The 13,340-nt window shown below is 40.7% G+C and overlaps 1 protein-coding gene across 8 annotated transcripts in view; it reads left to right on the top strand.

Annotated features, from left to right (window-relative positions):
* The window catches only part of ntng1a (netrin g1a), a 386,861-nt gene extending 377,505 nt beyond the window's left edge, over positions 1–9,356 (top strand). For 7 of the 8 annotated variants that reach the window (XM_060922689.1, XM_060922682.1, XM_060922686.1 and 4 more), the window contains one exon: positions 8,257–9,356. In XM_060922689.1, coding sequence (XP_060778672.1) covers positions 8,257–8,483 — 227 coding nt within the window. In that variant the 3' untranslated portion in view covers positions 8,484–9,356. Of the gene's footprint in view, positions 1–6,606; positions 6,615–8,256 lie in introns of all 8 variants that reach the window. The other variant, XM_060922688.1, reaches the window with a different exon arrangement.
* The last annotated feature ends 3,984 nt before the right edge of the window (positions 9,357–13,340 follow it).

The following is a 13,340-nucleotide window of genomic DNA, read 5'->3' as shown; positions in this document are numbered from 1 at the left end:
ATCAGTGATTGGTCATGGGTGGGACTATGGTTGTAAGTGATTGGTCATGGGTGGGACTATGGTTATCAGTGATTGGTCATGGGTGGGACTATGGTTATCAGTGATTGGTCATGGGTGGGACTATGGTTGTCAGTGATTGGTCATGGGTGGGACTATGGTTATCAGTGATTGGTCATGGGTGGGACTATGGTTGTCAGTGATTGGTCATGGGTGGGACTATGGTTGTCAGTGATTGCTCATGGGTGGGACTATGGTTGTCAGTGATTGCTCATGGGTGGGACTATGGTTATCAGTGATTGGTCATGGGTGGGACTATGGTCATCAGTGATTGGTCATGGGTGGGACTATGGTTATCAGTGATTGGTCATGGGTGGGACTATGGTCGTCAGTGATTGGTCATGGGTGGGACTATGGTTATCAGTGATTGGTCATGGGTGGGACTATGGTTGTCAGTGATTGGTCAAGGGTGGGACTATGGTTGTCAGTGATTGCTCATGGGTGGGACTATGGTTGTCAGTGATTGCTCATGGGTGGGACTATGGTTGTCAGTGATTGCTCATGGGTGGGACTATGGTTATCAGTGATTGCTCATGGGTGGGACTATGGTTATCAGTGATTGGTCATGGGTGGGACTATGGTTGTCAGTGATTGGTCATGGGTGGGACTATGGTTGTCAGTGATTGCTCATGGGTGGGACTATGGTTGTCAGTGATTGCTCATGGGTGGGACTATGGTTGTCAGTGATTGCTCATGGGTGGGACTATGGTTATCAGTGATTGGTCATGGGTGGGACTATGGTCATCAGTGATTGCTCATGGGTGGGACTATGGTTATCAGTGATTGGTCATGGGTGGGACTATGGTTGTCAGTGATTGGTCATGGGTGGGACTATGGTTGTCAGTGATTGCTCATGGGTGGGACTATGGTTGTTAGTGATTGCTCATGGGTGGGACTATGGTTGTTAGTGATTGCTCATGGGTGGGACTATGGTTATCAGTGATTGGTCATGGGTGGGACTATGGTCATCAGTGATTGGTCAAAAGTGCAAGTTAGGCATTACACTGTGAGTTAAATGAACTTTCTAAAAACCCGTATATAAAAGCAGTTGTGATGTGAGCTGGAGAGCTGTACAAAGATCAGGACAGTCACTAATATGTGCTGAAAAAGTTGCTTGATTTGTGGCTTGGCTCTTTTTTCATTAAAGTCACTAAATGGGTCTAAAAATTTAACAGATCTAATTACAAAGTCTCTGCAGTGCCAACACTGAAGGGCCATTTGTCACCAGAAATGTCTTAACGTCAGACTTAACAAGCAGATAAAAGATGTGGAGACAGAGATTTGAAGCACTGAACAGAACCAGAAACAGATACAGTCAGTGCAAAACATTGTGAATATTTATCATGTTGGAGTAAATGGTTTCATTTCTCCCACCTCCTGCGCTGGGATTGGCTTACTCGGAACCGGTCCACCAATGGCACCGAACTGTGAAGCGAAAAACAGTGATGACTATCCAACAGAAGAGATTCACCTCTACATCATATCATTCAAGAGTCTGGTATCGGGTTTATTTATCACAGTTACTGGAGTGTTTGATATATAAACTATGTGCTGTGTATTTTTGTGTGTAGGTGCGATTGACTTTGACCCACTCGTGCAAATAACAGCTTGATGATGTGGTTTAAAGCAGAAAGATGTATCAGTACAGAGATAAGACACAGTACACTCTTCCAAATGACTAATAATAATAATAATAATAATAATATCTTTAATAAGGCAGATTTATCTGCTTATCTATCTATTTCTTCTTATAATAATCATAATAATAATTTATCCAATATAAAAAGAGAATATTCAGCCTGTTTTAGACGCTTTTACACATTTCTAGCTTTTCTTATTCTCTTTGCAGATATTATTCCATATCTGAGTTCACTTCTTACTAGAAATAAACATACGATGATTTCAAGCTTGGAATTATTCTAGAATTACACTGCCAGTTTCATAGCCCATATATCTGGTTGATTTATAATCTCTTTTGTTTATATTTTTCTCCTTTAACAGGAAATATGAGATGAATTTGAGTGAATTCATTTATTTTGGATTTCTAGATTTTGACTTTCTAAGATATCTTTTTGCTTGCAGTGTTTTGAAAGACTCATTGGATCATTAAGGGATATTATGCATATTTATTCTATCCACTTTCACTGGATATGAGCAGTCGCATGCTCTGATTGGCTACTCTACTACTAGGATATCAGCTCATATACCACGAGTAGAGAACAAAAATGGCGGCGCGTGTTGCTGAACCAACCGAGGATGAAATAAAAACTCTACTCGAAAACAAAACCCCCAAAAAATACAAAAAAACAAGCAACAAAATATGGAATGAAAGTGTTTGATGGTAAGAACATATGTTTGTTTTTTTCAAGAATTATTATTATTATTATTATTACTACTATTATTATCGCATTTTTCACAAATTGCGCCTGTCATTTTGCTGGTTTGTTTACATTCTTCATCATTAACCCTTTGATGCAAAACATATGCACACCCCTTCTAATGCACAACATGGGTCAAAAATGACCCACATTCATTTTCCAGGTTATTTCATGCTGACTGAGTTTTTCTTTGCTCTATCTTTTGAAATCAATTTATTTTATGATTGAATATTCCAAGTATTCTTTAAATATCTTGTTTTTAATTACCACAAATCATTAATTTAATTTTTTTCTTTCCTACTTTATGAACAAAAATACTTTTTATATTACTACACATGGGCGGCACGGTGGTGTAGCGGTTAGCGCTGTCGCCTCACAGCAAGAAGGTCCGGGTTCGAGCCCCGGGGCCGGCGAGGGCCTTTCTGTGCGGAGTTTGCATGTTCTCCCCGTGTCCGCGTGGGTTTCCTCCGGGTGCTCCGGTTTCCCCCACAGTCCAAAGACATGCAGGTTAGGTTAACTGGTGACTCTAAATTGAGCGTAGGTGTGAGTGTGAGTGTGAATGGTTGTCTGTGTCTATGTGTCAGCCCTGTGATGACCTGGCGACTTGTCCAGGGTGTACCCCGCCTTTCGCCCGTAGTCAGCTGGGATAGGCTCCTGCGACCCTGTAGAACAGGATAAAGCGGCTAGAGATAATGAGATGAGATTACTACACATGGGTGATCCAAGTGTGATTTAAAATTAAATGTCTTAATACTATAATAATAATTTGTGTCAAGTAATTACTTTAGCAGTGAATGGGGCCAGTAATTTATTTATTTATTAACTATGTAGTTAGCTAAGCCAACAACAATGAAATTAGCTAACTAAAGTAGAATATGTCGACAGCTCGGTAGCTAATAGTAATTACTTGTAACTTTCTGACAAGTAATCTACTCACTCTCAAGGGAACCTAAACATAATCAATTTTTTTCTAAGGTAATGTTAGAACAATTGAAAAACATTACTTCCATGTATTAGATGGGCAAAGGGCGCTGTGCTGAGCTGTGAAATGTCTGACACAAGCACAATTCACAGTTCCCACCAAACGCTGGAGTAAATGCATGCGGGTCGGTTCCAGTGGCGGCTGCTGGTTTTTAAAACAGGGGAAGCCCATTTTACGCATTCATCGTAAAACCTGTAGGCCGGATATCAAAGCACAGAAATGTGTGCCCCATTAGCACAGTGAACTAGACAACCCTACCTAGTGGCAGAAAGTATTTTTGCTTGTACATTTCATGTTATAGTCTGGCTTGCCAGGCTAGTGCCTCATATCCTTAATCAAAAATATCAAACATCCAAAAATCACTGGCTATTCAACGAAGAGCCTTGAACATCATACCCTGATATGCAACACAGAGTCTTTAACACAACACCCAGCTGTGCAACACATCCTTGAACATCTTCTGCAACACAGTCTGGAAATTCATAACCAGGTAGGCTATGCAACACACAGAACCTTGAATATTATACCCAGGTATAACCTATAACACAGAGCCCACCATTCTCTTCACATTACTGAACAATATACACACTTCAGATTCATGAACATGAACACTATTTATACACAAATTCTGCCCTCCGCTCCTTTTCCAGAAAATGGTCTGTGACCCTGTCATACCAGCTGGTTGTGCTTTCCAGAGACTTTACCAATTTCTGTTAGCAGCTAGCACTGCAGATCCCAATAAGGCTCAAGCTAGCCTACAACCAGATTGAACTACAAATGAAATAAACGAGTGAATTCGCGAATGATCAAACTGATAGAATGGATGAAAGTTAACGGAGCACAACGAGTAATATTTACATTTATTTACAGAGTAATGTACAGAGACATCAATGAGAAGAAACGTTTATATGAAAAGAAATTCGGACAGCACTTTGGCACACGACTACACTTTCTCGACATCCGCTAGGGACTGACTGATCATACTTCCGTGTTCCTCGCCGAAGTACCGCCCTCCTCATGTCTTTCAAACACTACCTCCAATAATCCTTTATCAGCCCGGCTTCTTGCCCCTCCCACTGTCTCGTTTAGTCCCAGAGAAGCCCGGCTTCCCTGGAAGTGACGATTTTGTTGATTTTAACCAATAACAACTAGCCGAAATTGGCTGTTCAGAGCCGTCTCGTAGACTGCAACGGATACCCGGGTGCCAGTCAGTGTTGCCAGATACTGCTGACGTTTTCCATCCCAAAATATATTCAAAACCCGCCAAAATGCACTTAAAACCACCCAATCTGGCAACACTGCTGCCAGTCCATAGAGCCCATTGAAATAAGAAAGGTTACAGCCTGGCAGCAAAGGTGATTCTCGTAGCGAACTGCAAGTTCGTCAGGCATCACTCAAATAAGTTACAGGATAGTTATGAACATAAATACAATCTTGGGCATATATTATGTTATGCAAGTTATTGTTTTAATGAGAATTCAACGTCGTAGACGCCGCAGTTTGGGGAGAGAATTTTAGGGGAAGCTCGGCTTCCCTTGTTGTCTCTGAGAAATCGCCCCTGGTCGGTTCTGACCCATGTGTGTAAACTTGATGTAGAATTACAAAAGCTGGTTGTGCTTTCCAGAGACTTCACCAATTTCTGTTAGCAGCTAGCACTGCAGATCCCAATAAGGCTCAAGCTAGCCTACAACCAGATTGAACTACAAATGAAATAAACGAGTGAATTCGCGAATGATCAAACTGATAGAATGGATGAAAGTTAACGGAGCACAACGAGTAATATTTACATTTATTTACAGAGTAATGTACAGAGACATCAATGAGAAGAACTGTTTATATGAAAAGAAATTCGGACAGCACTTTGGCACACGACTACACTTTCTCGACATCCGCTAGGGACTGACTGATCATACTTCCGTATTCCTCGCCGAAGTACCGCCCTCCTCATGTCTTTCAAACACTACCTCCAATAATCCTTCATCAGCCCGGCTTCTTGTCCCTCCCACTGTCTCGTTTAGTCCCAGAGAAGCCCGGCTTCCCTGGAAGTGACGATTTTGTTGATTTTAACCAATAACAACTAGCCGAAATTGGCTGTTCAGAGCCGTCATTGTTCATAACTTAAGAAAGGAAAAATAAAAATGATGATTTGTGCTAAACAAAAACAAGATATTTACTGCATATTTGGAAAAGTAAATGACAAAATGAATTTATTTCAAAAGTAGATCATAGAAACACTCAGCCGTACATGAAATAACCTGGAAAATGAATGCAGGTCGTTTTTGACCCATGTTGTGCATTAGAAGGGTAGTGATACAAAAAGGGTTTTTATTCAAAAAGCAAGAAAGGAAAAAATAAAATAAGGATGTATGATGATCAAAAACAAGTTAATTGAGGAATACCTTGAATACTGAATGATGAAATTAATTTATTGCAAAGATATCGAAGATAAAAACTCAGCCGGGTCACTTTTGACCCATGTTTTGCATCAAAGGGTTAAGCATTAAAATTTGCTGAATTTTTTTACCCCAGTTCAAAAGCTCAAAGACGTTTGAAAATTACAGAACTGAACTGTCCAAGGAAGAATTAAATAAATGTCTAAAGCTGTTCTATACCTTGGCATGACAGCAAGACGGCACTTTCTACAAAAAAAAACAACGCTAAAGTCAATTCGTGCGGCCATCGATAGGATTGTAAGAAGTCCGCCTAAGCGGAAATGATTTTGTCGAATGTTTTGTATAAATTTTTTATCGATTGAATTTGCAAAAAATAAAAATGTTCAGTTTCTCAAACTCCAGTGAATGCGGATAGAATAAAACAGTTATTCCACTCAATCTCATTGTACATGGATTATAGACAACTCGGTGCTACGCGCCTCGTCGGCTATCGGCTCATGTACGACTTGATTTCGTGTGATAACTGTTTATTAGATATCAGTAATTAGTTATTCGCTATTATTCTTGTAAAATGGGAAGAAAAAACTTCGATGTAGAACCTTGCAGGTCTGAAGAACCTGTAGAAGTGGATGATTTCAGCTGTGTTGGGCAGATCAGTGATCATCGAATACCTCTATCTTTTTCTTTTTTTTTTTTCACTTATACATTTCTGTTGATTTCCAGTTTTGTTAAACTGATTTTTTTCTGTTCTTGTCTCTTCTCTTACAACCCCGATTCCAAAAAAGTTGGGACAAAGTACAAATTGTAAATAAAAACGGAATGCAATGATGTGGAAGTTTCAAAATTCCATATTTTATTCAGAATAGAACATAGATGACATATCAAATGTTTAAACTGAGAAAATGTATCATTTAAAGAGAAAAATTAGGTGATTTTAAATTTCATGACAACAACACATCTCAAAAAAGTTGGGACAAGGCCATGTTTCCCACTGTGAGACATCCCCTTTTCTCTTTACAACAGTCTGTAAACGTCTGGGGACTGAGGAGACAAGTTGCTCAAGTTTAGGGATAGGAATGTTAACCCATTCTTGTCTAATGTAGGATTCTAGTTGCTCAACTGTCTTAGGTCTTTTTTGTCGTATCTTCCGTTTTATGATGCGCCAAATGTTTTCTATGGGTGAAAGATCTGGACTGCAGGCTGGCCAGTTCAGTACCCGGACCCTTCTTCTACGCAGCCATGATGCTGTAATTGATGCAGTATGTGGTTTGGCATTGTCATGTTGGAAAATGCAAGGTCTTCCCTGAAAGAGACGTCGTCTGGATGGGAGCATATGTTGCTCTAGAACCTGGATATACCTTTCAGCATTGATGGTGTCTTTCCAGATGTGTAAGCTGCCCATGCCACACGCACTAATGCAACCCCATACCATCAGAGATGCAGGCTTCTGAACTGAGCGCTGATAACAACTTGGGTCGTCCTTCTCCTCTTTAGTCCGAATGGCACGGCGTCCCTGATTTCCATAAAGAACTTCAAATTTTGATTCGTCTGACCACAGAACTGTTTTCCACTTTGCCACAGTCCATTTTAAATGAGCCTTGGCCCAGAGAAGACGTCTGCGCTTCTAGATCATGTTTAGATACGGCTTCTTCTTTGAACTATAGAGTTTTAGCTGGCAACGGCGGATGGCACGGTGAATTGTGTTCACAGATAATGTTCTCTGGAAATATTCCTGAGCCCATTTTGTGATTTCCAATACAGAAGCATGCCTGCATGTGATGCAGTGCCGTCTAAGGGCCCGAAGATCACGGGCACCCAGTATGGTTTTCCGGCCTTGACCCTTACGCACAGAGATTCTTCCAGATTCTCTGAATCTTTTGATGATATTATGCACTGTAGATGATGATATGTTCAAACTCTTTGCAATTTTACACTGTCGAACTCCTTTCTGATATTGCTCCACTATTTGTCGGTGCAGAATTAGGGGGATTGGTGATCCTCTTCCCATCTTTACTTCTGAGAGCTGCTGCCACTCCAAGATGCTCTTTTTATACCCAGTCATGTTAATGACCTATTGCCAATTGACCTAATGAGTTGCAATTTGGTCCTCCAGCTGTTCCTTTTTTGTACCTTTAACTTTTCCAGCCTCTTATTGCCCCTGTCCCAACTTTTTTGAGATGTGTTCCTGTCATGAAATTTCAAATGAGCCAATATTTGGCATGAAATTTCAAAATGTTTCACTTTCGACATTTGATATGTTGTCTATGATCTATTGTGAATACAATATCAGTTTTTGAGATTTGTAAATTATTGCATTCCGTTTTTATTTACAATTTGTACTTTGTCCCAACTTATTTGGAATCCTGGTTGTACATTCACTGTTGATGCTGTTATGGAGCGCATCCTGTGCTCGGACACTGATGTCTCTCTTTCTTGTCTGTCGCAGCCCGAGTGTGTGACGACGAGCTGCTGCGCTGCCAGAACGGCGGTGTGTGTGTGAACAACGTGAGGTGTCAGTGTGCCCTGGGATACTCAGGCCTGCTGTGTGAGAAGGTTCACTGCGACAGTGAAGCCAGCTGCAGCTCGTCTGATTCGGCTCAGACCTCCATCCCGTCCTCCATCATCATCATCCTGCTGCTGCTGCTACATTCTGCCTGCGCTTTAACCCTCTGAGAAACACACACACACACACGTGCACACAATACACATGGCTTTTACCATACAAGCAAATTCACACACACACACACACACACACACACACACACACACACACACACACACACAATGCTGATCATCAGATCATCAGAAATCAGAGCAAAACCTTAATTTGAAAGGACAATAAATAAATATATAAATATATATGTATACAAAATTAAAAAAAAATATTACAAATCTATTTAAAAAAAAGAATCACGAGATGTTATTTAGAGAATTTATCCAAGCATTGCTTCATAAAAGCGTCAGCGTGAAGGAATATGGTGGACTAAGCCATAGCAGAAACTCAAACTCGCCCTCCTCCTCCTCCTCCTCCAGCCTGCATCTCCCCACCAAGAGCAAACAGGAAGTGGTTGCTACTTTCTCTTTATCGCCACGGTAACTTGGGATCAAGATGGCGAACGCCTGCAACTTTGGACAACTTTGGACTGCTTTTTGGCTTTCCTCACATGGAGAATGTGTCCAGATCACGTGGACTATTTACAAAATTGTGAGAAAAAAAAAATTACAATCAAATAAAAATAAATCAAGACTCATGACAAGAAAAAAAAAAATCATAAACATTTTTTGCTGTCAGTGCATTGTGGAGATCAGACTGAGCTGCGTTTAAAGGAAGTCCATCATTTTCCACTCGTATTTCGTGAAAAAGCCTCGACGATCACTTTTTTCCCATTTCGTTTGTTTGTTTGTTTGTTTATTTTTTTATTAGTATTATTTTATCGTCTGATGTTGGTGTCAGTGCGGCACTTGTGTATTACATAGCTGTCCCTAGAATATAAATAAATCCATGAAGAAGTGCTTAAAAAAATCATCAGCGTATTTAATTTTTGTATTTACAAAGATTTATTTTCTTTACAATAAATAGTACGGAATTTTTGTATTATTATTATTATTATTATTATTATTATTATTATTACTGATGAACTGTGTTGAAAAGCGATGTGTTAAATATGTCAAAGAAACATGAAGAGATGGACAGTTAAACTTTTTGAGTTTTAGTTGTAGGGGGCCGAGCACCAGGAGCCATGAAATGCATAAACTTCATCTCCATCATGACAACTGAATGAGCGGCGACGTTAAAATCTCAAGGATCGGTTGCGCCGACAGGATGTGAAATAAACAGAGATGAGGCAGCTTTATGCTGTATGATGTTTGTCCTGATTTCAACAATCTCACATCCAATAATAATAATAATAATAATAATAATAATAATTGGGTTGTGCGGTCTCAGAAGCCATCTTGTGACATGCTCAGATGTTGTTCTGGCTTCAATTCAGTGCCACTGTGACCAAAGAAGGCAGACGAGAAAGTATGTGTCACTGTGAGAAATCCTGTATATAATTAAAATCTCCGAGTGCGAGCGCTGCTACGACACTCATCTATCAAAAATCCACCAACGCCAAACTCATTGAACAGCTAAAACAGCTATGCTAGCAGCGATGGAGAAACGTAAACATGAAAAACACGCAAATAATCTGATTATTACCTCAATCTCACTTGTGTGTGTTTAATTAATCAGAGCCTGTTTTCTGCACAAGCTGATTTCCAGATGATTGATGACATCATTTTCTTTAATCGCAGGTTTATCGTTAGAGGATCTTCACCGTATAACCTGACACACGTTATCACACAGTGTGCAACAAGTAATAATCTTACAAAGAATGTTGAAATTGCTTTGGATAAAGCTGAAATTTCTTGTTAATTTTTTGTGCCTAAAATAAATAATTATACTAACTATTTAATGTAAGCTTAGCTGGGTGGAGACATTAAGATAAGGAGGGCACTCGGTAGATTAGAGTCCATACCTCCGCCAAGTCACGTTATCACCCAGTGTTGGAGTCAAGTCACTAAACCTCAAGTCCGAGTCCAGTCTCGAGTCCCCAGTGTTCAAGTCCGAGTCATTAAAGAAAATTTCAAGTCGAGTCCGAGAACAACACTCCAACGGCACCATTTGACGGTGGCTGTTGCTGCCTTTATGTGAAAGCGTCTCTGCTACTGTGTTGGACTAACGTTCCTGCTCGACTACCCTGTTTTAGTTAACAGGCTACAGATAAAAAGCTAGTTCATCGCTCAGCAAGAAAGCCCCGCCCACTATCAACAGAGCAATGAACATAGAGTGTCACTTCCTTCTCTGGATGGAGTCTTACCAACCAAATAACAATTGAAGTTCGAGGTTGTCCCCGTCGTCTCCTCGATAGTTCTTCTACATATGGAACACATAGCAGTGCGTTTTTTTCCCACTGCACGAAAAGTCTGTATAAGCAAAGTGGACAATCCTAGCGGCATTCTCTCCAGGCATTTTAGTGCCGTTAACGTTAGTTTGTTCCTGAACATGACGTATGAACAGGTGACTGTGCATTCTCTTGCACAAAAATAGCATAAAAATTAATGTAGATATAAATATCTTATGCAAATTATTCTGGCATGTTACAAAACATAAAGAAAAAAATCCATCCGAGTCCTCGTCTCCAATTTACAAGTCCGAATGTAGTTAATGTACGAGTCCGAGTCCAAGTCCGAGTCATCAGTGCTCGAGTCCAAGTCAAGTCATGAGTCCTTAAAATTAGGGCACGAGTCAGACTCGAGTACTACAAGCCTGCTATCAACATCAAAACCTAATCATGAGAACTTCAGATAATACTAAAGCTGAACACCGAATTTCATCCAAATCCATTCACTACTTTTTGAGATACACTTGGAAAAAAATAAAATTCTGGATCCACATACATATCTGGATCCTGGATCTGCATACTTATCCAGATTTGGATCAAAATCTAAGCAATTGTTCCTTGGCCCATGGCTTACCTGTCCACCAAATTTCATCCAAATCCATTCACTACTTTTTGAGATATGTTGGGAACAAACAAATGGAGGGCGGCACAGTGGTGTAGTGATTAGCGCTGTCGCCTCACAGCAAGAAGGTCCGTGTTCGAGCCCCGTGGACGGTGAGGGCCTTTCTGTGCGGAGTTTGCATGTTCTCCCCGTGTCCGCGTGGGTTTCCTCTGGGTGCTCCGGTTTCCCCCACAGTCCAAAGACATGCAGGTTAGGTTAACTGGTGACTCTAAATTGAGCGTAGGTGTGAATGTGAGTGTGAATGGTTGTCTGTGTCTATGTGTCAGCCCTGTGATGACCTGGCGACTTGTCCAGGGTGTACCCCGCCTTTCACCCGTAGTCAGCTGGGATAGGCTCCAGCTTGCCTGCGACCCTGTAGAACAGGATAAAGCGGCTACAGATAATGAGATGAGACAAACAAATGGAGGTGAAAATACAATCTTCTCCAACAGTTTGACAATATTTGGTTGGATGGTTTCTATGAGAAGTGCACAGATAATCACAATGGCACATATGGAGGTGTTTCTGCACTGATACAGTATGTCCTTTTGCGTTGATTAGTACGAATTAGTAGAAAAGCCTACACTATACTAATTTAATCCCATTTTTTTCTTTACATCAGCATAGTTTTTCATGACGATGCTGGTGAATTGTGGATACACTTTACTTTCATCTCATCTCATTATCTGTAGCCGCTTTATCCTGTTCTACAGGGTCGCAGGCAAGCTGGAGCCTATCCCAGCTGACTACGGGCGAAAGGTGGGGTACACCCTGGACAAGTCGCCAGGTCATCACAGGGCTGACACATAGACAACCATTCACACTCACATTCACACCTACGCTCAATTTAGAGTCACCAGTTAACCTAACCTGCATGTCTTTGGACTGTGGGGGAAACCGGAGCACCCGGAGGAAACCCACGCGGACACGGGGAGAACATGCAAACTCCGCACAGAAAGGCCCTCGCCGGCCACGGGGCTCGAACCCGGACCTTCTTGCTGTGAGGCGACAGTGCTAACCACTACACCACCGTGCCGCCCTTCCACTGAAGTGTGTTTTTTTTTTTTTGTTCCATTAGATATCAAAATTAGCTACTTCTATACGGTAATGCTAGAAGTTCAGTCGGAGTGCAAAGTGAATCATAACTTTGTGCAAGTTTTCACTTCACTTTATGCATCAGGAATAAAGTTTTCTTTTTTTTCAGCTAAACAAACCTGTTGGTGCAACCTGCTCTTGAAAATGAAATCAAATTACAGTTCATATTATGGGCAGTATTCCAATAGTCAGAACACCTGCACAGGTCATTTATCATGGGGATGTTTTCTCTACTCATGTCATCAAACTGAACATAAATTCCTGTTTTGGTCGCACTACTGATAATTAAGTGTGTCCCCAAATAGAATGAGGCCATCTGCTACATCTACAGCTTTAAGAAAAATGAAAAACTCTCCAACGCAGATCTGGTGCTTGGCCCCCTGTAAATCGCTGCTTTCAGCTCTATATATAGATAGATTACATGCGTTGTTATTTTTTGTGTGTTTTTTTGTTTAAATCATGCAGTTTATTAAGTCCTGGCAGTGTGCTAGCATCAAAGAATCTTGGTTTACATGAAATGAGGCTGAAGTGTAATGACAAAACCCCACCAAAGGACATTCTCAATGTTTTCTTGTTGCTTTAAACACTAAAAAATTTAAGTGAATAAAAGTTTAAAAAGGCCTTTTAGAGGTGCTGCTGTGTTCTCTGTGTCCTTTATTTCATCACCTTAACAAGCAGAGGATAGAAAAGTCATTATTTACACCGTTAACGCATGCATATAAATTGCGTAATTGGCACAATGTACCATGGATCTTCAATAACTATTTATCTCCAGTGCTGAACTGATTTGTTCCAGTGCACTGCATTGTGGGAAGGGCAGAATTAAATATTAACAGGCCTCGCTGTCCCGCTGGGTCACACAGTCGATTGTGTCAGACAGGGAAAAAA

This window comes from Neoarius graeffei, chromosome 5, assembly GCF_027579695.1.
Source record: "Neoarius graeffei isolate fNeoGra1 chromosome 5, fNeoGra1.pri, whole genome shotgun sequence".
Taxonomy (NCBI): Eukaryota; Metazoa; Chordata; class Actinopteri; order Siluriformes; family Ariidae; genus Neoarius; species Neoarius graeffei.
Note: the sequence above shows the minus strand (reverse complement) of the source record. Positions and strands in the feature narration are given on the sequence as shown.